We start from the raw sequence: 27,332 nt of genomic DNA, 5'->3' as shown, positions 1-27,332 counted from the left end.
ATTCAAGGCACACAAGATTTCATGTCAACAACTGCAATAGCTTCCTAACTGGCTCTCTTGAAGTTTTATCTATATGAAGCCAGACCATTCTTTTAAAGATGTAATTAATCTGATTGTGCCACTTGCTTCTATAAAATCCTCCAGTAGTTTTTTAATCATCCCAGGTAAAAGCCCCTATCTTGAACACTGCTTACTTGACTTGGTCCCTGTCTGCCTTACAGTCTTACATCCTCTCCAAAGCCTCTTTCTTCAGAGGTCAATTTGCGCCATTTTTTCTTAAGAAAGATTTCCCCTTTGGTTCCCAGATCTGGTCCATTTCCTCTGTTGCACGATCTTATAGAGCCATGTCCCATTCCTTCAGGGCACACTACCTTTTTTTCTAGGGTCTTTATGAATTCATCATCTGCAGGAGAGAAGGACTAAGATCATTTTTGTTCACCACTACATTTCTAGTGTCCGAGCACAACATGTTGAGCATATAGGTACTGAATAAAACATACGTTGCATGGAGTCTTAAAATGTGCATTTCTCACTTCCTATTATGCACCAAATCCTATCCTGGGTCTCAAGAGGGCACTGAGATTAGTAAGAGACAGATGTTTGACCTAAAAAAAACTCCATGCCAGTTAAAAGCCATTGTGGCAGGGCGCGGTGGCACACGCCTGTAATTCCAGAGGCTGGGGAGGCTGAGACAGGAGGACCACGAGTTCAAAGCCAGCCTTAGCAAAAGTGAGGCCCTGAGCAATTCAGTGAGACCCTGTCTCTAAATAAAATACAAAATAGGGCATGGAATGTGGCTCAGTGGTTGAGTGACCCTGAGTTCAATCCCCAGAACCAAAAAAAAAAAAAAAAAAAAAAAAAGCCATTGCTTAAAGTGAAAGGAACAGCATGCTTTTGAAGTCAAGTGGAGGAGGGAGAGGTCAATTCCAGGTGGGAAGCCTGTTCATTCAACATATATCTTGAATGAAGATCGAGGCACAGAACGTGCGCAGTCACACAGCTACTGTGATAGAAAAAGGATTTGAACCTAGTCTGCTTTAAAAATAAATAAATATTTTTAGTTGTAATAACTTTTTTTTCTTTTTTAATCTTTTGAAGGTGGTGCTGAGGATCGAACCCAGGGCCCCCACACCTCCCAGGCAAGCGCTCCATCACTGAGCCCCAGCCCCCACCCCCTCGTCATGGAAGACGTGGAAATTAAGCCTGGCTTAAAGGAGCTGGCCAAGTGAAAAAAGACGCACAGCCATTCCTAGCCATCTCTGGGCCGACAAACACGGGCTTAGTTATGAATTTGGTTCCTTCCTTTCTCAACCATTCCCATCTAATATGGGAAGCGATTCCACAGCAGCACAAAAATGCAGAAGGACGCAAGGGAAACTTCCGGACACCGCGAGGAGAGAAACCGTTTCCACGGAAACAGTAACGTGTTCCCGACAAGGTGAGATCTCGCGGTGCTTGAGCCAGGGGAAGTGACGTCAGGCCTCTCCGGAGGCCCTCTGGTGGATCGCCGCGGCCCCTCCTCCCCGAGCGGCCGCCTTTTCCCGCGCGAGCTGCCTCTGGTGCTCGGGCCGCCCGCGGGGAAACATGGCGTCCGCCCTGGAACAGTTCGTGAACAGTGTCCGACAACTCTCGGCTCAAGGTGAGGCCTTAGGCCGAGGGGCTGGGCCTGGATGGGCCTCGGGGGATGGGCCTGCATCCTCAGGCGCCAGCGCGGCCGGTTGGGACCGCCCTCTTAGTCCCGAGCTTCGTCTCGGGGGCCGGGCTTGGGGTTGTGGCGCTTAGACCAGAGTGGGATCGAGCGCCGCTGAGTGTAAGCAGCCCTCTCGAGTTCTTGAGCCCAGCTGTCTCCTCCTGCCAGCCTCACCTCCCTGGGGCCGCCGGAACCTTTCCTCCCCCCCGGCCCGGGCCCCTACCACCGGGCGCTGCGCTTGACAGTTTGGGGGCGTGACTTCCGCCGGGCGCCTTCCCGAATGCCCATTGGCCCGTTGGGCTTCCCTTGCTTTCAGTGATTGGCGCAGCGCCTTGTTCGTCTTGTCGCCAGCCGGCCGCCCCCTTGACTAGGCCGCGGGGAGCGGGCAGAAGGCGAGTCCTTTCTGGGCTCCTTGGCTCCGAGGCTTGCCTTGGCGGATCTCTCAGCAGCCAGCCGGCGCAAGCTGGGGAGCCTCCGCACCTATTTTGGTCCTAAAGAATGCCAAGGGAGCTCTCGCTGATGGGACTCCATTTCTATGGTGTGGAGTTGTTGTCTTGATTATTTTGCCCTTGTTTTTCATGCTCTCGGGCTCATGCATCTCATCATCTGAATATGCAGAATACTTGACTCAGGATTAGAGTAGTTAGTAGCTATGAAGGACCCTTTAACTACCCGGTACTTGCATATTCTTCATCTGAAACATAAAAATATGTCCCTACTTCATAATGATGTTATGGGCTCGAGTGGGAGAAGCACCGTGAAAGCACTTGGAACAGTGCTTGTCATGGGGTGCAGTAAATAGAGCTGTAAGTTGTAAGTGCTAGAAGCTGTGTGACCTCTGACAAATCACCTTTAATCCCTTGAATCTCTTTTTATCTCCATTTGTGGAAATACAGGGTTGCTGTTTTGCTGCTGTTATAAGGCTTCAATGTTCTGGTTTGCAGTCGTGCTTAATAAATAATAGTTCTCTCATTTTCGTTATTATTAAAAGAAATTAAGGGGCTAGGGCTGGGGCTCAGTGGTAGAGCGCTTGGCTAGCATGTGTGAGGCACTGGGTTCGATCCTCAGCACCACATAAAAATAAACAAAGGCATTGTGTCCATGTACAACTTAAAAAAAAGAAAAAAGAAAGAAATTAGGTTCACAGGTCGGGTACAGACTTCCATTTTTGTGAATGAGGAAACCAATCGTTCATTTCTGCAACACACTTAGTTTTTACTTCCTGGGATGTAATGTGGTTAGAAGATTGATATTGGAATCCTGTCTCATTCGCTTGGTGAGACATTTAATTTTTTTCCGGCCAATTTCCTCATTTACAAAATGGAAGAGGACTGTGAAAAACCAAGGAAGGTCACTTATCTGTAAGCTTTGATAGTTTCTCTGTGCAAGACAGTGCTTTGGAAAGAGTATGCTAGGCAGAGATAAATATAACTTTTCACTGCCAACAGCTTCTGTGCCTTACATTCATTTTGTAGTAAATGTTTAAGTTTCTGTTCAGCTGCTTTTATTCAGAATTTTCTAACATGGACCTTAAGTGAAAGAAATGTTGTCATTTCCAGTTCTCTCAGATTAGAGGGAGTTTCCCTGGGCGCATCTCTGGTTGGATTCATTTCACATGCACTCTGACACTTAAACTTACTTTTGACAGGCATAGTGACCCTGCACTAGTTAAACTGTCTGATGATTTCATAGTGACCTAGCTTTTATTTTAAGTGTCACCTCAGCTTTGGTTATTTAATTGGAGGAAAACTAATGGACTAAAATGTTGATTTCTGGGTATTTCAAATCATTGTGAATGTATTTAGAGTAGTGGGTGTTTATGTTTTATTTTATATATTTATAGCCTCACTATGTTCCTGAGGCTTGTCTTGAACTTGCCATCCTTCTGCCTCAGCCTCCCAAGTTGCTGGGATTACAGGCATATGCCACCATACCTGGCTGAACAGTAAATTTTTTAAAGGGCAAATTATTATTTTTATTTATTTATTTATTTTAGTTGTAGTTGGACACAATACCTTATATTTATTTATCGAACCCAGTGCCTCACATGTGCTAGGCAAGCGCTCTCTTTATTGGTGGTGCTGAGGCTTGAACCCAGCTCCTTGCACATGCTAAGTGAGTACTCTACTGCTGAGCCACAATCCCAGCCCCTAAAAGGGCAAATTATTTAACCAGAAGATGCTATTTCATATCTACCTGTTCCATAATAAAACGATGGTGAGCTGTATTTTTCCATCTCAACAGATGTTAATTTTTGTTTTCGAAGAAAAATTAAATTTGAAAGTATTTTAGTTTAAGAGCCCCAGAAGTTATCAAAGTACCTACCTACAGTCATTTGGATTTAAAGTATTATACTGTTTAAATGTTCTTTTAATAAGGGAAAAAAATCACCCACTACTGTACAGAAATAATTGAAGGACAAATCTTGAGGTTAATGGCCATGGAGGGCTGGGATTGTGGCTCAGCGGTAGAGTGCTCCCTAGCACATGCGAGGCCCTGGGTTCGAGCCTCAGCACCACATAAAAATAAAATAAAATAAAGATATTGTGTCTGACTACAACTAAAAAAATAAATATTTTTTAAAAAATGTCCATGGACTTATCCCTACTGCTACCACCACTGGAAAGACAAAATGTGCCAGGATGTCTCTCTTCAGGATAACCATCAAAATTGATAGATTTACTTTAAAGTACCAATTCAGGCCTAATTAGGTTCTGTACCTTAGTTCTTTAAACTTATCATTATGATATAGGAGAAAGAGTGATGATCAGTTAGGAGAGTAACTAATTCAGCAGCTGCTTGTTGATTGGCTACTAAGCAGGCACTGTATTCTGAACTGGAGAAATGAACAGTCCCTCCACCTGAATTTACTTTGAATTGCCTAACCACCATAATCCCATGTGATACAAAGAGGGCAGAGAGGGCAAATATCCAATGTAGTATATCCATCCAACTTGGGGGAGGGGGAGGCCCAGAGAAGGCCTGAGTAGTTGAATGTTGAATATGAGTCAGGTAGCGGATACGAAGAGGGATGGAGAATAGCATGTGCAGAAGCATAAAGATGAGAGGACATGTAATGATGATTTTCTGGGCTTTTGTGACCAAAGAGTAGGTATGTGAGGCAAGGTTGCAAAGGTGGCAGTCACCCATTATTTAAGAAGCTTTATAAGCCAAGCTGAGTCATTTGGATTTCTTTTTATTTTTAAATATATTTTTTAGTTGTCAGTTGGCCTTTATTTTATTTACTTATATGTGGTGCTGAGAATCGAACCCAGTGTCTCACACGCTAGGTAAGTGCTGTACCACCAAGCTACAACCCCAGCATATATTTATGTCTGCCTAGCATACTCTTTCCAGTCATTTGGATTTCTTAATGCCATTGGAGTAATTTGATTGAATTTTCATTTTAGAATGATCAGACAGTACCAGTATGGAGTACTGGAGAAAGAAAGATCAAAGCAGACATACTCTTTAGAAGATGTATGATGTAATCCAGACGAGAAATCATGAGGATCCAAATTAAGGCAGGGAGAGGAGAGACAAAGGATTGGAACCAAGGAAACTTTTGGGTGCAGAGAGAGAGATGTGGGAGGTGATGACAGTAATGTGTACATTTCTGGGTTGGGGGACTGGAAAAGGCACTGGAGGAAATGAGAAACTTACTGAGGTTAGAGAGAAATAGGAGAACTTCTAACTAGTTCTGAGTCACATGCAGGTTGTTTCACTCCTTTGGTCCTTATCCAAAAGGAGGGAGACACAAGAAATCGTCTTTGGGCACTGTGGGCTCTGAGGTACAAAGTCTGCACTTAGCATTCCTTTAGTCTAGTTGGTGCTGTGATTGAATGCTAGTGTTGTTCCTGTTTTGCAGGGCAAATGACCCAGCTTTGTGAACTGATCAACAAGAGCGGGGAACTCCTTGCGAAGAACTTATCCCATCTGGACACTGTACTAGGGGCTTTGGATGTACAAGAACACTCCTTGGGTGTCCTTGCTGTTTTGTAAGGGACATCTTCTTTTTATAATTTTGTGCTTTTTAAAACTGAACACTGCACTTTCTGGCTCTATTTTATTTATTTATTTTTATTTTCTATTTGGAAAGTAAGTTATGTAAACAGCATTGAGCTCTTTCACAAAGCTAAAATTATTTTACTTATTCCAGCTAATCATTACTTATTATATTTTGTTCAGTTTTATAATTTTTTGGCTCTCATTTATGTTTATACATATTATGGAAATTTATTTTAAAAAACAAATGGCCATCCCAATTATAGGCACTATTGTTTGCATTTATCTGAATGCTTTTGTTCATGTAGTCTGTAGAATTGTCCACACTTTCTAACTTGGAAAGAAATAGGAAGAGTGATAGAATGGGTCATGGTGGAATACACTGAATGAAAATATCAATTTTTATTTCTTTTGACTTGGCACAGATCTTCAAACAAACTTAAGCTATTTAAGACCAAATTAAATAGACCTTATTTCAGCTGGAGTTTCTTGTAACTCTTTAGACCTGATAGTAGAATTCTAGATTGGGATATCATGGTTGTCATGAAAATTTGAAAAAGTAGAAATAACTGGGAAGAAATTGACCCGAAGGGAGGGTTTGGCTCCATCACATTGCTATTCACGGCACAGAAGTATGTGTCAGGAGCAGCATTTAGAACAGAAACCTTGTGAGAATAGAAGGGTCTGGAGCTCTGCTCTGCAATAACAGGCTATTTAAATTAAATTAAAGTTAAATAAAGGGAAGATTAAGTTTTTCAGTTGCTTTTGCAACAGTTTAGCCATTCTGTAGCCACTGTGTTGAATGTCCAACCATTCTACCCCGGACAGTCTACTAATGAACATTGTACTAGTATAGATGTTCTGGACAACGCTGGTCTGTTTTCTTATTGACATGAAAGAGCAGATAGCATGCATGTTTTATACACACATAAACTCACATGTATAAAGTGAGATAATATATATGAAAGCATTTTGAAGCTGTTTAGTACCTTACTATTGTATATCAGTTTTTTGTTTTTTTAATTTGTGGTGCTGGGGATTGAACCCTGGGCCTTGTGCATGTGAGGCAAGCACTCTACTAACTGAACTATATCCCCAGTCCATATATCAGTTATAATGATGCATGTAAAGAACAATGAATTTGTGGCTGATATTCTAGATTTGAGTCTATATTCTTCCAATTATGAAGTAAGTGTGGGATCCTGAGCTTTATATTTTTATTTATAAAACAGAAATCACAACTTTACCTATTGTGAACTCCAAATTAAATTGTTCCCTGGCAAATTTTTTTAAGAAAATCTTTTATATATACATTTATACACACACACATTAATATTCTTATTAATTATAGATGGACACAGTATCTTTATTTTATTTATTTTTATTTCAAGGTTTTTATTTTTTTGGTTAAAAGTTTATATTTGGTTCATCTACAAGTACTAGAAAACCTGATATTTGATCTTATTAGTGGAGTTTTTCATTTTGAAATTTTTTCTTTTTTAAGCATGTTTTTCTCAACCCCAGTTTGTGCCGGGGTTCTATATCTTGGTTATGCAAAAGAACCCAGCCAGGAGAATCTTGTGGACTCTAGTTCTTAAGTTTTAAAAATACTGTTCCTTATTTTATTTCACAGAATATTAGAGGTAAGATGGACTTCAGGCTTAAGTTTCTTCTATACTTACCCTATGAAATATTATGGTAATTACTTTCTTTTTTTTTTTTATTCTAGGTTTGTGAAGTTTTCTATGCCCAGTGTTCCTGACTTTGAAACATTATTCTCACAGGTTCAGCTTTTCATCAGTACTTGTAATGGAGAGCACATTCGATATGCAACAGACACTTGTAAGCTAACCAATATTTTATCTTCTGTTGAATGTGTTTTGCCTTTTTAGTTATTTATATTCTCAATATTTTATTGTTGTATCTAGTTGCTGGGCTTTGCCATCAGCTAACAAATGCACTTGTGGAAAGAAAACAGGTAAGAAATGCTATTCAAGTATTTATAGCTCTGTTATAATGTGTATCTAACTTTCACAGTGATCTAGGTAATATTAAGATACCAGGTTAATACTCAGCATCTTAACACTTAGGTACATGTGGTTACTTGAGAGCTCCCCAAGCTTTTTTTGTAAGGACAGCAGTCACTATGTGTGGAGAATGAGCCAGAGGTGCAGGAAATGTTCTTCAAGGGAGGCAACTGGTCGTCCTTGTTTTCACAACTACCAGTCTGGACTGGTGTTGTGGTTCGGTGGCAGAGCCTGCCCAGCATGTGTCAGGCCCAGGGTTCAAGCCCCAGAACCACAAAAGAAAAGACCAATCTAGTGCATTTATGTTGTAATATGCTATTTTTTGTTTGTTATATTTTTTCTTTTAACCTTCAATTATAATTTTTGCCGCACAGAAAGCTATTAATACCCAAAGAATTCTCATATACTTTTCATCCAGCTCCTCCAAATATTAATATTTTACTATACTTGCATTTTCCGTCTTTTCCTCTATTTTTCTGAACCATTGGGAAGTAAATTGCAGATTTACTGTTACTGCTGTTACTCATAATTACTTCAATGGTGCTTCCTAAAAAATTAGGTCATTCTCTTATAGACCATGATAAAATGATCAATATCTGGAAAAATGGATGTTTATAATGTTCTCACAATCCACGGACCCTGTTCAGATGTGGTCAACTCTTCAGCCAATGTCCTTTATATATATAACAACCAATGGGTTGTTGTGTTTTTTTATCTCTTTAGTCTCCTTTAGCCTGAAACAGTTCTTTGATCTTTACCTTTTATGGTATTGACACAAGTTAGAATTTGGGTGTTTCTTTTTTATTTGAAAGTGAACTTTTAAGATTAATGGCTTAGAGGAAGCTGAATACAGAAAGAACTAGTTCTGTAGGAGTACCAAATAACTGTTTGAAAGAGATGGTTTAAAAAAGTCACCAAGGCTTTATTGAAAAAGCCATATAAATTATTTAGATATTTTATAATATCATCTGTGTAGAAACTGATTGATTGTACCTCACTTAAAACTTGGTCTTCTTGGGGCTGGGGCTATGGCTCAGTGGTAGCGCCCGTGCCTGGTATGTGTGAGGCATTGGGTTCGATTCTCAGCACCACGTATTAAAATAAAGATCAGCAACTAAAAAATATGAAAAAAAAATAACCCTTAAAAAAAAAAATCTTGGTCTTCTTATATACAATGAGGGCAAGAAACAGTTCATTTGTTACCTTGTGATATTAGTTTCCTCTGCACAATCCAAAGATCCTTCATTCTTCCCTACCCACCCCCCCACCCCCTGCCCAACACACATACTGTGGATCAGTATCTGCTTATCAGAGAAAACATTTGGCCTTTGGTTTTTTGGGGATTGGCTTATTTCACTTAGCATGATATTCGTTAGTTCCATCCATTTACCTACAGATGTCATAATTCTTTAAGGCTGAGTAATATTGCATGGTGTATATGTACCACATTTTCTTTATCCATTTATCTATTGAAGAGCATCTAGGTTGGATCCATAGTTTAGCTATTGTGTCACATCAGTGTGTGCTGATTTTAAGTCCTTTGTGTATAAATCGAGGAGTGGGATAGCTGGGTCAAATGGTGATTCCATTACATCTTTTCTGAGGAATCTCCACACTGCTTTCCATAGAGGTTGCACCAGTTTGCCGTCCCACCAGCAATGTATGACTACCGTTTCCCCCACATCCTCGCCAACACTTATTATTGCTTGTATTCATACAATACAAGCCATTCTGAGTGGAGTGAGACACAAATACATTTCTAAGCTTAGATGCTCATCTGTTATAAATGATTTGGAAATTTTTTTGTTTGGTTAGTTGTTGTAAAGATAATCAACTATTAAGAAAGTAATTTTGTTTTTTATTATTGATATTCACTGGAGATGGGGGAAGCTTTTGACTTAAAGCTTCAGAAAATGTTTTCTGGCTGAATAGGGACAGACATTTCCTGACAGAGTATGGAAACCTCATATTGTTATTTAAAGGAACCTATCAATTAGTGTTATTTTTTATTTGTAAGTGCCAACATAAGATCCATTGTGCTGCCATCTTTGAGAACTTATCTGAAAGAGATGTCATTTCTGACAGCCCCTTCGAGGAATTGGCATCCTTAAACAAGCCATAGACAAGATGCAGATGAATACAAACCAGCTGACCTCAATACACGCTGATCTCTGCCAGGTAAGCAGCTAGAAAGAGTGACTCACACCAAGTCAGTGCTATGAATCTGCATGGGTTTGCTCAACTTGGAGTAGAAGGTCATTTGATGGAGATTGTGTTCTGCTGTAGAGGTTTAAATGTAGTCATGGAGCTTAGCTAGTAAGTTTGTAGGTCAGATAGGGTAATCAGTGGTTGTAATATTTATTTATTCATACATTCATTCATTTTGTAGTCTGTTTAGAGATAGGGTTTCACTGAGTTGCTTAGCACCTCGCTTTTGCTGAGGCTGGCTTTGAACTCATGATCCTCCTGCCTCAGCCTCCCAAACCCTAGGATTATAGGCATGCATCACCACATCTGGTGGTTGTAATATTTAAATACAAAAAAAGGAAAATTTGTGTGTGTGTGTGTGTATATATATATATATATATATATATATATACACACACACACACATACATACATACACACACACACACACACACATATATATATANTGTGTGTGTGTGTGTGTATATATATATATATATATATATATATATACACACACACACACATACATACATACACACACACACACACACACATATATATATATATATATATAAAAAATAAGAATTTTTTGTGATTGAGATATAGTATATAATAAAGCACAAATTTTGTGTACAAAGTCAGGCATGGTGGCACTTCCTTGTAATCCCAACTACTTAGAAAGCTGAAGTAGGATTCCAGGCTTGAGGCTAGTCTAGATATCTTAGTGAGACTCTGCTTTAAAAAAATAAAAAGGGCTGGGATGTGGATCCATGGTAGCACTTGGCTAGCATGCCCAAGGCCCTTTGTTTAATTCTCAGTATTGGGAAAAAAAAAAAATAGTGTACAGCTCAATGCGTGTACAGATGTCTATACCTTGCCCCCATTGTCTAGATATAGAACTTTCCTATGTGCTTGCTTTCTTTTTTTTTTAGTTGTATTGGACACAATACCTTTATTTTATTTATTTGTTTATTTTTATGTGGTGTTAAGGATCAAACCCAGCACCTCACATGTGTTAGGCGAGCGCTCTACCACTGAGCCACAACCCCAGCCCCATTTTCTTGCTTTCTTGTCCTGCACAATTTCCTATACTTTCTTAAAGGATTAATTGAAAAAAAAGACTTCGATTTTTGTGTTTTTATGATCTGTTTTACTAGTTCAATGAATTTAACAAGGACACACTTGTTTGCCCATCTGTAAACAGATGGGTGGTAGGTGGGTTAAAGGATAACGGAGCTGTATTATGGAGTTCTCAATAATCATTTTATCTATGGCATGCCCTACTGGTTATTTTTTTAATATGAAGAAATGTTACTTTATTCTGAATGGTTAGGAAAATGGAATAATGTGATATATAACATTTTCTTGAAATTTATGAAATCTGTAAATTTCCTCCTGCTATATAGCCTGCCAAAGTAAAGTTAAAATGATGATTTAATATAAATTTTTTCACAGCTTTGTTTGCTGGCAAAGTGCTTTAAACCTGCCCTTCCATATCTTGACGTGGACATGATGGATATCTGTAAAGAGAATGGAGCCTATGATGCAAAACACTTTTTATGTTACTATTATTATGGAGGGATGATCTATACTGGGCTGAAGAACTTTGAAAGAGCACTATACTTTTATGAACAGGTAATCATCTCTCCTTGTCCCTGAGGTGGTTTTGAACTTGGGTGATTAAAGAAGTACCTGCTTTGTTTTCTAAAATGAGTGGGTTGGTGGTTGGGCCTCAGAGTTTCAGGGGGAGGTCCTTTCAAAGACTGTTCCTCTGGGCATGTAAACAGTGGTGACTTGCCCAAGCGTAAGATGAAGAGCCGTGGCAGTGCAGAAGAAACACTAATCTAGGCCTTAACACTTAGAATCTGTCAGATTTGGGGCAAGTAATAGTATATCTTACATTTAAAGCTTCCTTTACTTAGAGGAAAGAAATTGAAATGTCTTCTTGTCTAAAACCATATGTGGTATTTTGTTGTTTCTTGTCATGGTTCAAATTCAAAGAGCATTAAGGAGTACATGGTGAAAAGTCCTTTCCACCCTTATATGTGTCTGTGTAATGGCCACTGGTCTGTGCCATTGAGACAATACAAAGCTTGGTAGAATATTTTGGAGGTTTACTCAAGGTCTGATAAAGATACACAATATTGATTAATACCAGTGTTCTAAGATAAATTAGATGTTTGTAAGTATCTATTTAATGCATAGCATGTATTAAGAACAGTTTAAGCCTTCAAAGAGCTCAGTTTAGTTGGAATGATGGCTTGTAATGCACTTGTGTACATGTCCGGGTCTCTGGACAGTGCTGTAGGGAGTTGTTAATGAGCCCTGCTGAAGGAGCCTGAGGAGAGCCACCATGAGGTGTGGTAGTCAGGAACATGTTACTAAAGGATACATCTAGTTGGGTTAAATAATCGTGGTATGTTCATTTTAAGGCTAAAAATTTTAAAAATGGCAAAAACATACTTCAGGACTAGGGATGTGGCTGAATGGAAGAGTTCTTACCTAGCATATATGAAGCCCTGAGTTCCATCCCCAATACTACAAAAACAAAAAAAACAAACATACTTCATAGTCACTGGATGCATTTTTATATTACTATCCCAGATAGTACCTCGCAAGCAGACATGAATGTCAAGATAATGTAAGCTTTAAAAAGACAGGAATGCATGCAGTGCACTAAGAAAATATTTGTGTCTCAGATAGCTAAAATGGCCCGGTGTGGTGGCAAATACCTGTAATCCCAGTGACTCCGGAGGCTGAGGCAGGAGGATTGTGAGTTCAAAGGCAGCCTCAGCAAAAGCGAGGTGCTAAGCAACTCAGACCTGTCTCTAAATAAAATACAAGACAGGGCTGGGGATATGGCTCAGTAGTTGAGTGCCCCCTGCATTCAATCCCTGGTACCTCAATAAATAAATAAAATGATCAAATAGATAAAATGCTTTTAAAATTTTGATGCATATACATATAATCCTTTTACCTAAAAATATACTTACTCCCTGATTTTGACCTAATGACAATCATTGTCTAGTGTTAGAATTCTTTATACAACCCTGTTTTAATGATATGCATATAGCCATAGATGGTATTTCAGAAAGTTATAAAGATTTTTTTATATTTTTAAGAAATTCCAAAAGAAGAATTGTTTTTCAAAAAATTCAGATCATATAGCATCATACAAAGCAAAAAGTAGAGTTATTTCCTTTCCTCATATAGCACCTTTGACTGACTAGCTTACTTGTCCCGACCAAAGTAAATCTAAGTGGAGTCTAATATCTTACAACTAAAACAGTATTGCAGTAGGAATTGTTGTATGTGTCTTCATGCACTGAAATGAGTGTTTCTTTATGGAATAAACTCGAGAGGACCTTACAGTCTGGCTCAGAGGTGCCAGTTTTGATTTGGAAGATTGGGGCTGATTTGGTTGTGATAGTTGTAAAGCTTATTAGCCTTCATAAAACCAACTGAAATGAAAAGGCAGCCATAGATTGGGACAAACCTTTGCAAATCACTTTTTTTTTTTTTTTTTTAATTTTTTAGTTGTAGTTGGACACAGTATCTTTATTTTATTTTTATGTGGTGCTGAGGATTGAACCTAGGGCCTTACATGTGCTAGGCGAGAGCTCTACTGCTGAGCCACAACCCCAGCCCTGCAAATCACATTTCTGATAAGGGTTTTACATCCAGAGTATCCAAAGACCTTGCAACTCAAAATTAAAAGACTAAAATTTAAAAGGACGTTGATTTTTTTTTTTTTTTTTTTTTTTTTTTTNAAGCATTTTGAAGCTGTTTAGTACCTTACTATTGTATATCAGTTTTTTGTTTTTTTAATTTTTGGTACTGGGGATTGAACTCGGGGACAGGGGCACTTTATTTACCACTGGGCTTCATAACCAGCCCTTTTTATTTTTTTATTTTGAGGCATGGTCTCACTAAGTTGCTTAGGACCTCATTGAATTGCTGAGGCTGACCTTAAACTTGAAATCCTCTTGCCTCAGCATCCCGAGTCACTGGGATTATAGGTGTGCATTACTGCACTTGCTGGACAATGAATTTCAATAGACATTTCAATACACAAATGGCCAATAAGCTCATGAAAAGATGCTCATTGTCATTAGTCAGGAAGGAAATGCAGATTCAAACTAGTTTTGATACTAGTTCATACCACTAGGATGGCTAATATTTAAAAGGCAGCCAATAACAAGTGTTGACAGGAGGTGGAAAATCCTGAACCCTCATAACTGCTGAAAGGATTGCAGAGTATGCAGTTACTTTTGGAGTGCTTTGCATACCTTGTGTGAAACCCTGGGTTCCATCTCTCCAGCACCACAAAAAAATTAAAAACATTAAACATAGTTAATCATGTGACCCAGCAATTTCACTCCTAAGAATATATCCAAGAGAAAAGAAGACACGTACACACAAAACACTCCCACTGATAGTCATAGCAGCATTGTTCATTCCAAAAGGTTGGAAACAACCCAAAAGCTCATCAACTGAGGAAAGGTGTACTGAGTGTACTGCGTATCTACAAAGTAGAATGTTATTCAACTATGGTATAAAGTACTTACAGTGCTAGAAGATGGATGAACTTTGAAATGTGAAAACATTGTTAAGCCAGTCACAATAGACCATATACTGTATTATGCCATTTATCTGAGTGTCCAGAATAGGCAAATCTGTAGAGACGGAAAGAAGAGTAGTGTTTGCCTGGGCTTGTGGGGAGGAGAGAATGGGAAATGACTGCTAATGAGTATGAGGTTTCATTTTGAGGTGGTAAAAGTATTCTGAAATTAGGTACCGGTGATAATTTTGCAACATAATGAATATACTGGAAATCACTGAATTGTGTGCTTTACAGGGGTAAAATTTATACAATGCGAATTATACCTCAACAAAACTTTTATGAAAAGCAATAATAGGCCAGATGTCGTGGCGCATGCCTGTAATCCCAGTGATGTAGGAGGCTGAGGCAGTAGATCGAGATTTCAAAGTCAGCCTCAGCAACTCAGTAAGACCCTGTCTCTAAATTTAAAAAATATAAAAAAGGGCTAGGGATGTGGCTCAGTGTTTAAGTGCCCCGGGGTTTAATCTCCAGTACCAAAAAAAAAAAAAAAGCATTAATAGGACATTTAATATAAGTCTTGTTTTAAAAGTGATAAATGTAGTGAGGTGCTATTTACCACTGTGGTGTGCTCTCTTTTCACATTTTTCTCTTGCTCAGGCTATAACTACTCCTGCCATGGCAGTCAGTCATATCATGTTGGAATCATATAAAAAATATATTCTAGTGTCTTTGATATTACTCGGCAAAGTACAGCAGCTACCAAAATACACGTCTCAGATTGTGGGTAGATTCATTAAGGTGAGTTTTTAAAATAAAACATTTTCTTATGTGACATGTTTATAAGTACATAAAGAATTAGTACGGATACAGTTCTGAGATTTTTATAGTGATCTAGCTCTCCTAGCAGCTTCAGAATAGCAGATATTTATTAAGTGTCCGTGGGAACCCAGGAGCTCAATTCAGTCAGAATCACTGTTTCAATGCTTATACATAGTGTGCCTGGTTAGCTTAGAATGTTTCTCAGAAACCTGTTCCCAAACCTTCATTCTGGCTGCTTATGGGTATATTGTTTTGCTAGTTCCATTTCTTTATTCCATTTTGGCCATAATACTGAACAGGCAGTACTGATTTGATTGAACTTCCGCCTGCTTACATGTCTGTATATCTTACCAGAGCCCCTAGATGAAGGTTATAAGCTCTGCCCACTGCACTCTTGTTGTGGTTTTCTGTGATAACTCGCTTCAGGACAATGTTTAAAAATAGACCATTGGTTTTTGTTAAAATGCATTTTTTAATTGAGCAGTTCCAAAGGGTTATGAGATTACAGTCCTCATATAAAACTCAAAATTTTAAGGAAGTCAATCTGAAAATCTTCCTGCTGAGATTTTCTTGCTGGTTTATTGAAGATAGTCAGCAAAGTGTCCTTTGCCTAAGAGCCCTGTTGAGGTTCTCAGGGCTCTAGCTGCCTGGTTACAGGCAAGAGAGTAGGAGAGGGTGGCTGAAGGTGCTCCCTGGACTCCCACAGAAGAATGATATGCAAGATAGGTCGATGACAGCCCTGCTCAGATCACTGTGAGAAACTCTGAGGAGGCCTGTTTTAGAAGAAATGCCCTTATAAAATGATGTCTTCATGGCTCAAGGGCATCAGTCACAAGAATTAAAAACTTACTGATGATGATATCATGAATGGTGAAAAAAAACAGACTTCAGATCAGAGAGGTGGATTTGAATCCAGTTTTCTTCCTGTCAAATAAGTGTTCTTCAGGACCATTCCACATTCTCTGGACTTCTGCGCCAGCTTCTTAATAGGAGTGGCAGATTGTCCCATTGTACATGGTGATGTGTGTGGCAGAGAGGGCTGGGAATGATGGCATTTTTGCCTTCTTCCCAGCATAGCTTATCCATAGGAAGAAACAGTGAAGAAATAAAGATGTGTATCTTCATTAAATTCTGTGGGCTTTCTCCTGCTTTGCAGTTACTTGCTCTGTGCTATGAAGTGTTATTAATAAATTACTTCACAGTGAATTTCTATCCTTGGTCTTAAAAAACAGGCATTTGCTTTGGATAAATTGTAGTTTGTTAGGAACAATGTGGAGTATATTTGCTCAAAACATGGTGCCATAGGTTGGTTAGTTTGTTTTTTGCCTCCTACAAAACTTTTAAGTTCTCTAAAGCTGTAATCTGATTTTTTTTCCCTTACCTTCAAACCCTTAGCCTCTTAGTAATGCATACCATGAGTTAGCACAAGTTTATTCAACTAATAACCCTTCAGAACTCCGAAACCTGGTGAACAAGCACAGTGAAACTTTCACCCGCGATAACAACATGGGACTGGTGAAGCAATGTTTATCTTCTCTCTATAAGAAGAACATTCAGAGGCTAACAAAGGTGAGGCGAGTGTCACCCTTGGATGCCATCTCCTGACTCCCCAGGGCCTTGTTCTCTTCTCTTTTTCTTTTCAGCACTGAGGAAGCAGATTCAGGGATAAAGTACGATAGGATATCTTCACTAAAAGAGATCTCTGTTGCGACTGGGTTCTTAGAGTTTGATTGATACCTTTTGGTCTTTTCAGGGCTAGAGCAGGGTATTTGAGAAGAGGAGCAGGTGAAGAGGAAGAAAGGTAGGCGATATGGCTACATTGGGAGGCAGAGAAAGTAGCCTTGGTGGGGTCGCCAGTTCCAGATTGGCAGATTGGGGGTGCTAGTGATGGCTAGCCTTGGAACCTCTCAGGCCAGCCTGATCTGTGCTGAACTTTTATGTTTACATAGTGCATCTCTGACATTATCATGTAGTCCAGAGTTGAGTGAGCCGTGTATGTGTAGTTGAATTCTAGAATTTAAGGAAATTAAATAATTTTTATTTTTGAGATGAAATGACCATATGGTTCATAATAATAAAAATTATGCACTATGCACAGAGGTATATGCCTGTAATCCCTGCTACTTGGAAGGATCACTTGAGCCCAGAAGTCCAAGCCAACCTGGGCAACATAGTGAGAATTGTCTCAAAAAGAAAAGAAAATAAGCTTATTATTACGGGTTCAAGCAATACATAAAGGTATAAAATAAAATCCTCTGTGTTAAAAAGGCATATGCAGCATATAATAAGAATCCCACTAAGATTAGCTTAAGCAGATAGCATCTTGCTTTTCTGGTGAAGGGTCTGTTCAGGACTGCAGCAGATCACAGCTGGTGAGAACATGGTGACCCTGTTCTTGTGCCCTTCTCTCATGGAGTTAGCAGTGGTCATAGTGGGGAGGAAGCACAGGAGCAAGACTCTGAGCTGTTTGTTGCCAGGATGCCCAGCAGTGGGAAAGGATGATGGATTTGCCTATGTGAGGACCTGAGGAAGGTGACTTACTCCAAAAAGTTAGTGAAGAAGAGTGGCACTGTGGGGTAGTAGTGGAGGTGGGCAGGCTACACAAGGACAAAGCCTCCTGCTGTGAAAAGGAAGGAGTTGGCTAGGTGACCACCAACCAAGAGGAGAAATTTCCTCTGAATATTGTAGAGAAACCATAGCGTCCTGACATATGGAAATCAGCAGAGAATTTGTCAAAAGTTAATTTGTGAGAAGAAAATAAAAAATGTGAAAGAGAAAACAACTCAAGAAAGATAAAAAACCAAAGGTAACCTGTTAGCCAGAGAAAAACTGTTCCAATCCACACAGACTTGAAAAGACTGTCTTAAGAGATGGGATATACATGCATTGCTGCAGAAATCATCAGTTAGCATCTCGTGAAATTGAATGTTCATCCTTTCAGAATAGTTGGCAGCTTATACTTTGAGAAGTCAGTGTAGTAGAATTCAGTTTTCTGTTCTAGATAGGAAAATCCTTAACTAGAATTCAACCAAACAAATAGGAATGATCTCAAGCCGGTCAGTCCAGGGCTGGGGCAGTGGCTTGTGAAGTCCACTGTGTCCTGTGTCTTCGGTGCAGACTCATAGTGGATTGTGGCATGCTGGGCTTGTGAGCACTGCCAGGGGATGTAGTGGGTGTCTACCACAAAACGTGGTAGGCAGGAATGGTGTCCTAATGCAAGGGGTGAATCTCTGGTGGTGCTGCTACACTTTGGGCATCAGGTCCATGGCAGAATAATAGAAGGGGAAACAGCAAAGGATTTTCAGTCAGTATAACTTCCTTCTTACTACAAAATCAGAAAGTCAAAAGCTGAGACATCTCAACAGGTAGACTGTGTGTCACTGTTGGTGATAGAAAATGTGTCTCATGGCACTGCCGGTGAAGGGCAGCTAGGGACAAAAGGTTTATCAAATGGAAGTTTAATCTGCCACTCTGATGCTAAGAGATTGCTCCATGTTAATGTTTCTGTGGATATTTTTCTGGATTCCTGTTGCTTCTCCATCGCTGTGTGTATGTATAGACACTCTAAGTTATGTGTAGTTGGGATCATACTCTGTGCTGTTTTCTACCCTGTTCTTTCTGTTCAGTATATCATAAACCCTTTTCCATGGTAACCTAAGCCTGTATCACAGTAGTCCATATATAGTAGTTCCTTATGTAAGTGGTTCACAATTTATTTAGCCAGTCCCCTGTTGATGGGCATTCATATAGAAGTTGCTATTTATTTTGAAATAGGAAAAAATAATGACTTTATGTATTTTAGAAATATTCACTTTTTGAGTCCTAGTTTGTTTTAAGCTAAATATGTATTTCTTAAAATTAGCAATAATTTCACTTTCTTGTGTGCTGTTTTCCAAATTAAGTAGATATTTTTGTCATTGACATATCAAGAGTATTCATGTGGGGTGTGTGGCTCTGACAGAGCACTTGCCTAGCATGTGTGAGGCCCTGGAGTCCATCCTCAGCACTGCCAGAAAAAGTAAAAGTAAAAGTTCGTGATGAGAGTTTTAACATGCCCAGCTCTGAAAATGCCATTGTTATAAATGTTGCCAGCTGCCATTGAAAAAAGGAGCTCTTTTAGTTTCTTCCTGAAAAGGAGCATTTTCATCAGGTCCCAAGCAGAGCAGCAGTAAACAGTGGTGTCCTTCGCTTTTCACCAGTGTGTGGTCCTTCCTCTGTTTGCTTGGCTCTTCTGTTTTTTTTTTAATAGTTTTTTTAAAAATTTTTTTTTTAATTTTTTTTTTTTTTTATATTTATTTTTTAGTTTTTGGCAGACACAACATCTTTGTTTGTATGTGGTGCTGAGGATCGAACCCGGGCTGCACGCATGCCAGGCGAGCGCACTACCGCTTGAGCCACATCCCCAGCCCTTTTTTAATAGTTTTAGCTTTGAATTTTGGAGGATGAATGTGAGCTTTTCAATTTTATTTTATTTAATAAGTAATACATTGATTATCAAAATTCAGAAGATATAAAGATCTCCATTTTGTTTCTGTACCCTAGACACCCTTACTCTTTCCCCAGAAGTAACCCAGTTTTACCAGTGAGTCTCTTAGGCATCTTTCTGGAGATGATCTATGTGTGTACATGAAAACACATGCACGTACACGTATACAGTCTTTGCCTTTATTTACACAGATGTCGGCATGCCGTATACACTGTTGAACATTTTCCTTTTTAACAATGTGTATATCCTGGATTCCTTTATAGTTCATAAAAGGTGTCCTCACTTTTCTTTTTCACTACTGCATAGTAATCCATTTGTATGGCTGTGCTGTTCTTTATTTAACTTGTCCTCTGTGGACACTGAAGTGGTTTCCTGTATTTTGCTATAGTAAACACCATTACAGTACACATATATGTGTCTTGACCACATGTTATTTCATGCAAATAGGAAAGTTTGCCTAGGATGCATTTCTAAAAGTGAAATTACTAGGTCAGAGTATCTGTGCACCAGTCACCTACAGGGTTCTGCTGACTCGTCTTTTATCAAATTGTACTTCTTTACATTCCTGCCGGCTCACATGGCGGGCCTGGTTCCTCATACCTGTACCAGTGCAGTGTTATCAGACTTCAGAGCTTTCTGAGATGAAAATGGAATCTGGTATAGTTTTCTTTGAAGTTTTTCTACAGGTAAGTAAGACTGAGCGTTCTTGCATACAACTCTTTCATTTCCTCTTTATTTTGCACAGTCTTTTCTTTTTATGGGCTTTTGAAAGTTTGACCTTTTTCTTACTGTTTGGTAAAAGTGCCATGTGTGTATCTGTAGGACATTAGCCCTTTGTACAGCAATGGAAAGAACTGTGTAGACATTTGGTAAAATATCTTTCTTCTATGGTTTCTACCTGTGATTGATTCTTCTTCTGACTTTCAGACATTTTTAACACTATCATTACAAGATATGGCAAGTCGTGTGCAGTTATCTGGACCTCAGGAGGCAGAAAAATATGTTCTACACATGGTAAGTGTTTTCAGTTTTTAAAAAGTCAATCAGGGGACTTTTGTTGTTATAAAAGTAATGGATGTTCATCATGGAAAAAAAAATTAAAAAGGAGAAAGGGGGAAATACCCAGAGTTAACCACAGTTGACACTCTGGTCTTTGATCTATTTCCTTACAGTTTGTAGGATTTTCCAAGGATAGTAGTATTAATCAGCTTTGCCTGAGGCAAGTAACTGTATAAAGAGATAAGGTTTGGGGCTGGGGATATAGCTTAGTTGGTAGAGTGCTTGCTTTGCATTCATAAGGCCCTGGGTTCAATCCCCAGCACCAAAAAAAAAAAAAAAAGAGAGAAAGTTTATTTAGCTCACAGTTTTGGCATTTCAGATCCAAGATCAAAGATCCAGAGAATCTAAGCAGAGAGAAAGAGACCAGGATCCCTCAGTTCTTTTCAGGGGCACAACCTCAAGAACCTCCCACTAGGCTCCACCTGCTAAGGGGTTCTGTCACCTCCCAGTAGCACTGCCCTAAAGACCAAGGCTTTAACCATGATGGACCCTTGGAGAGCATTCAGAACCATAGCTTTAGTGGCTAGTGTAATGAGCACAATGACTGTGTCCTACTTGTGCTCCTTGTTTGTCATATTTACATATTTTCTTTATCAGACTGTAAACCTCATTTAAAATACCCATGAAATATTCAAGATATACAAAGAAGAAAACAGTAGTGTTTCTCTCTGCTGGTCCACAATGAGATCTCAAGTTTGCACCAGTGTGTATGTCAAGACACCCCTGTAGCATCAAGAAAAGATGCATAGTGACATTGTTGACTTACATCCTAACTCAAGTCCCTTACCTTGTGGGCCAGTACTGGTCTGTGACTGCACCTTGAGTACCACTAACATAAAGATGCTAGGACAAACACTGACACCCTCTCCTTAGCACTTCCCACTTGCATTTCCCCCACTTTCTCCCACCTCAACCACAGAACCACTTCTGGTAGGGATGAATGTCTGTGCTAACTAACATACCAAGTTGGTAATACAGTAACCTACCCGTTATATAATTACATAGCTCTGATCTGATTTTGGTTCACTAAATACAAACCTGGGTCCACAGGCCAAAGCAGGCAAATCTTTCTATAATCTCTATGATTTCAGGATTAAAAATATTAAACTACTTTTCCTTGTGGTAACGGAGTATTTTATTTCAGTAGTTCAATTTACAAGTGTTCCAGGGTTGTTGTTTTGTTTTTGTTCTTGTTCAACCTAATTTCTCAAAATGTGCATACACCTCAAACAAAGCAAAGCCTGTCTGATGGCCAGCCTTAGAGTATCTTCTCAGTGCCCCTTCACCGACCCATAGGGTTACACAGGATGAGTTAGCTTATAGCCTATTTCCCCCCAAAAAGCCTCTCTTTGGTGGTAGAAATAGATGCATGATTGTGATACTAGCCAAGAGGCATCAGCTAGTAAAACACTGTGAGGGCAGAGGAGGGGCTGGGTTTTGAACACTGCTGGACCATCCTGACAGACTGCATCAGTGCTTCTCTGCCAAGGTTGATTTTATCTGCTGGAGAGATTTGGCCATGTGTGCTGGGGATCAAATCCAGGGCCTTATGCATGCTAGGCAAGTGCTCTATCATTGAGCTCCGACTCCAGCCTTGGAGATGTTTTTGGTTGAGTGTGGTTATTACTGGCATCTTGTGGGTGGAGGCCAGGGATGCTGCTAAACACTCTATACTGCAAGGACATCTCCACAGATAACAAAGACTTACTTGACCAAAATGTCAATCTTACCAGGCTTGGGAAATTGTACCCTGGGGTCTGTGAGGGCAGGGTTTTTTTTTTGTTTGTTTTGTTTTGTTTTAAGTAAACATTTCATTGGAATAAAGCACACATAGAGAAAAGTACCCTTAAGTAAATATGTGGCCAAACACATTTCCACAAAGTGAAGACTGTGCCAACAATACAGTGAAGGAGCAGCACATGACCAGCACCTGGAAATAGCCCTCCCGCCTGCATCCAGCTTTCCCCTGGCTGGAAAGGCCATTGTTATACTGAGATTTTTTTGCTTTTATTTTTGTGTCATAGATGGAACCTAGGAGCGCTAACCACAGAGCCACATCCCCAGCCCTTTCTTGTATTTTATTTAGAGGTGGGGTCTTGCTAAGTTGCTTAGGGCCTCACTAAGTTGCTGAGGCTGGCTTTGAGTTAGCAATCCTTCTGCCTCGGCCTCCTGAGTCACTGGGATTACTGGAGTGCACCACAGGGCCTGGCTTAGTGTCCTGATTTATGACACCCTATTAGTTATGTTTGTGTGAACTCTTATAAAAGGAAGCATATAGTATGTTTTTAGGGGTCTGGCTTTCCTTGTTTTGTTTAGTTTTGCTTAGCACTGAGTCATTCATGATGCCTGTAGTTGTGGTTGGTGTATTTTCAGCTGAAGCGTTCCACTTTTGGGATATATCTTCCATTGGAATTATGTGGATATTTGGGTAGTTTCCCATTCTGGTTATTGTGAATACATCCACTCTTTAAAGAAGCAGCTTTCCATGGCCACAGGGTTCTCTGCATTCTATTTAATACTGCTATTTCATTATATAGTCTCTGTGCCCTCCAAGGCTAGAAAAGGAGAGGGCCAGTGTAGACAGCTCAGTTTCACCACTCTCAGATGAACCAATCATCATGACACCGTGGAGCGATTTGTTAGGAATAAAAATACCTGTTAGGAATTTTTGTTTTCTTCTGACTTTTTAACTTCATGGTCAAGATGTGGCTCAATCAAATTCCCAGTCACTGATGCAAATAAAGAGCATAGACCTTGAAACTGTCTTTGACTCAAAAATGGTAGAAAAATTTTCCTGAAGAATTAGAAAACAATTTCCACTGGGTGAAACAAAAATGTTAGAGCTTCACTTCTTAACATATAGCAGTGAGCCAGGTGTAGTGGTGCACACCTGTAATTCCAGCTATTTGGGAAGATGAGGTGGGGGAATCATAAGTTCAAGGCCAACCTAGGTGACATAGTAAACCTTTCTCTTAAAAAATAAATAAATAAAATGCAGCAATAATATAAGTTATGTCTTAATGAAATGGGTGTTTTAAAATGCAAGGGCAAGGGGCTGCAGTTGTAGTTTAGTGGTAGAGCACTTGCCTAGAATGTGTGAGGCACTGTATTCCAGCCTCAGCACCACATAAAAATAGTTAATTAAAATAAATAAAAGCAAGGTACCTTAAAAAAAAAAAAAAAAAAGGACAGGACTAGGGATATATCTCAGTGGTAGAGTACTTGTCTAGCATGTGTGAGGCCCAGCACCACAAAAAAGAAAAAATTGCAAGGGCACTTGGACAGCATTATCCCAAGTGAAGCCAGATAGAAGAGATCACAGAGCACATAATACCAGTTCTAGGAAATGTCCAGGACAGGCAAGTTCACTGATACAGAAAGCAAATTAGTGACCAACAGGGACTGGAAGGGAGAAGGGGATGGGAAGAGCTGCTCATAAGTACAGGATATCCTTCCAGGATGATACAAATGTTTTAGAACTAGATAGTAGTTGCACATGACATTTTGAATGTACTAAATGCCACTGAATTGTTCATTTAAAAATGATTGAATGTGTGCATTTTACCTCAATTCTTTAAAAGTGCAAGGGTGGGACTTTGTATTTGTATATATTCGTTTTCCAACCCTTAGTTTCTGTAATAGTACCTAGCATATAGTAGGGATTCAGTTAACACTTATTAAACAGATGGTACTTTAAATAGATATACAGCCAGGTGTAGTGGCACACACCTATAATCCCAGCTACTTGGGAAGCTGAAGCAGGAGGATTGCAGGTTTAAGGCCAGCCTGGGCAACTTACATCTCAAAAAATAAGAAAAGAATTATAGAACACACGTAAGTTTACATATTGCTTTCTGTGCCATGGTTATATTCTATGACTATATATTCATGTAGTGCTGAGGTGTAAACTACTTCCTGATTTCTTTTTCTACAGATAGAAGATGGTGAAATTTTTGCAAGTATTAATCAGAAGGATGGTATGGTCAGTTTCCATGATAATCCTGAAAAATACAATAACCCAGCCATGCTTCATAACATCGATCAAGAGGTAAACATTATATACTAGGTTGGGGGTTTTTGAGATTGAGGTGCTATACTGGAAGTATTGATGGTTCCCAGCCTAAACACTTACTTCCTAGAAAGTTCATTTCAAACTGGGCATGGTAGAACACACCTGTAATCCCAGGAACTTGGGAGGATGAGACAGGAGGATTGAAAATTTGAGACCAGGGCTGGGGATGTGGCTCAAGCGGTAGCGCGCTCGCCTGGCATGCGTGCGGCCCGGGTTCGATCCTCAGCACCACATACAAACAAAGATGTTGTGTCCGCCGAAAACTAAAAAATAAATATTAAAATTCTCTCTCTCTCTCTCTAAAAAAAAAAGAAAAGAAAAAAAAAAGAAAATTTGAGACCAGATTGAGCAACTTAGCAAGACTTTGACTCAAAAATAAAAAGGAGGGCTGAGGGTGTAGCTCAGCAGTAGAGCACTTACCATCTGCAAGGTCCTGAGTTTGATCCCTAGTACTACAAAAAAATAAAAAATATAAATAAAAGGAGCTGGGGATATAAAAAAGTAGGTTTGATTTCAAAATGGGCTGCTTAAGGGGCTGGGGATGTGGCTCAAGCGCTAGCGCACTCGCCAGGCATGCGCGGGGTGCTGGGTTCGATCCTCAGCACTACATAAAATAAAATAAAGATGTTGTGTCCACCGAAAACTGAAAAATAAATATTAAAAAATTTTTCTCTCTCTCTCTTTAAAAAAAAATGGGCTGCTTAAAACTCTTTTTAAGATGGGCATGGCGATATATACCTATAGTCCCAGTGACTTGGGAAGTTGAGGCAGGAGGATTTCAAGTTAGAGACCAGCTCAGCAATTTTAGCAAGGCCCTAAGCAACTTAGACCCTGTCTCAAAATAAAACATAAAAGGGGCTGGGGATGTGGCTCAATGGTTAAGCACCACTGGGTTTAATCCCCAGTACCAAAAAATACAACAAAAATGAAAAAAAATTTTAAGATTGTTGGGCTGTAAACAAATAGTGGGCTTAGTGGGTTTAGATTTCCCCACTAGCTCACCAAAGCTTATTGAACTCAAAAAACACTTGAAGGATCCAGTACAATTTTGTCTGTACCCAGTTGTCATTTACAAGGTAGTTTTGTTTCCATGATGGGATGGTCAGCAAACAACTGGTCAGAAGCAGAGTCCAGGGTAGAGTCTGTTTCTGAACATCTGAGTAGGGAAATGATTGAGCCTCTGTGAAATACAGAAACCTAAAAGCAATACTTGTTTATCTACAAGTGCTGCTTTGACCCTTCCTGGAGTATTAGGTACATTGTACTTGTACTATGCTAACTTTCTGAATCCAAAACATTCTGACTCTAAAACCTTTTAGACTTTTCAGATCAGGGATTGTGAATCTTTGGCACCCACATTAACACCTGCGGTTACAAAGATGGAATTTGATTGACGAGGGTTGTAGCTCAGCAGTAGAGCGCTTGCTTAGCACATATGAGGCCTTGGGTTCCATCCTCAGCACCACATATAAGTGAATAAACATATTGTGTCCAATTACACCTAAAAAATAAATATTAAAAAAAATAAGGATAGAATTGGGCTAGGGATGTGACTTAGTGGTAGAGTACTTGCCTGCTATGTGTGAAGTCCTGGGTTTGATCCACAGAACTGCCAAAAGATTAAAAAGGATGAAATTGACCCAGGCCCACCTGCTAATTGTGTTCCAACTTGCGTGTCATGTAGATGCTGAAGTGCATAGAGCTGGATGAGAGACTGAAAGCCATGGACCAGGAGATCACAGTGAATCCCCAGTTCGTGCAAAAGGTGAGTGGGATTCTCTCATTAAAAAAGCAGACTGTGTAGAGACAGGGATACCGCTATATCAAGCATGATAACTGGGTTTCAGATTATTAAATATTTGGTTGCCCATTGCTCTTGAAAACCATTATCAAGCTTACCTTACAGAGAAATATTTGCTCAGACATTTTTAGTGACGGCCTGAAGTGTGCTTACGGAGACTCCTGAGCTGCCTGCTCTCATTGTTTCCAGGGTGACTTTCCTCTGGGAGGGACAGGATGAGCAGCTGGTATGCTGGTTTGGGGACGGGGAACCCTGTGACAAAGCCAAGCATAAACAAACCGCTTTGCTGTCCCTTTCACAGAGTATGGGCTCACAAGAAGATGATTCAGGAAACAAACCCTCCAGTTACTCCTGAAACTAACACCCATCCCAAGTACAACAAGAAAACCTGGCAGTCACCTTCGCCACAGCGAAGTTAAGAGGGCAGCAGGGAGTACAAGCCTGTTCCACCTGGACATTAAGAAATTCAGTTTTGTTTTGACATCTTCAGCCCTATGTGCTTTCAGAAAACCATTCTCTCTGCAAAGAACGGAAAAAAATTTTCAAACTTTAGAGTCTGTTGTGGATTTATTTATCCTCAGATTATTGTTATTGCATTAAATTTACCTTTTTGTTTTAA

The 27,332-nt window shown here is 39.6% G+C and overlaps 1 protein-coding gene and 1 long non-coding RNA gene across 5 annotated transcripts in view; one reads left to right on the top strand and one right to left on the bottom strand.

Moving 5' to 3' along the window:
- LOC125614133 overlaps positions 1–1,933 on the bottom strand; it is a 5,759-nt gene extending 3,826 nt beyond the window's left edge. Inside the window, exon 1 of the long non-coding RNA XR_007344781.1 lies at positions 1,865–1,933. This is a non-coding gene — a long non-coding RNA (uncharacterized LOC125614133). The remainder of the gene's footprint in view (positions 1–1,864) is intronic.
- Positions 1,463–27,332, top strand: Cops3 (COP9 signalosome subunit 3). Of its 4 annotated transcripts, XM_015503458.2 has the most exons (12): positions 1,464–1,639; positions 5,559–5,688; positions 7,425–7,537; positions 7,624–7,673; positions 9,808–9,900; positions 11,368–11,547; positions 15,134–15,274; positions 16,691–16,864; positions 20,709–20,795; positions 24,775–24,888; positions 26,597–26,677; positions 27,015–27,332. In XM_015503458.2, the coding sequence occupies exons 1-12, from the start codon at positions 1,585–1,587 to the stop codon at positions 27,066–27,068; spliced, it is 1,272 nt and encodes a 423-aa protein (XP_015358944.1). In that variant the 5' UTR covers positions 1,464–1,584; the 3' UTR covers positions 27,069–27,332. The 4 variants fall into 4 exon arrangements, with proteins under 4 accessions (XP_015358945.1, XP_048652196.1, XP_015358944.1 ...); XM_015503459.2 differs by lacking the exon at positions 9,808–9,900 and having other exon boundaries at positions 1,463–1,639; XM_015503460.2 differs by lacking the exon at positions 1,464–1,639 and having other exon boundaries at positions 5,557–5,688; positions 9,740–9,900.

This window comes from Marmota marmota, unplaced genomic scaffold (genome assembly GCF_001458135.2).
Source record: "Marmota marmota marmota unplaced genomic scaffold, marMar, whole genome shotgun sequence".
Lineage (NCBI taxonomy): Eukaryota > Metazoa > Chordata > Mammalia > Rodentia > Sciuridae > Marmota > Marmota marmota.
Note: the sequence above shows the minus strand (reverse complement) of the source record. Positions and strands in the feature narration are given on the sequence as shown.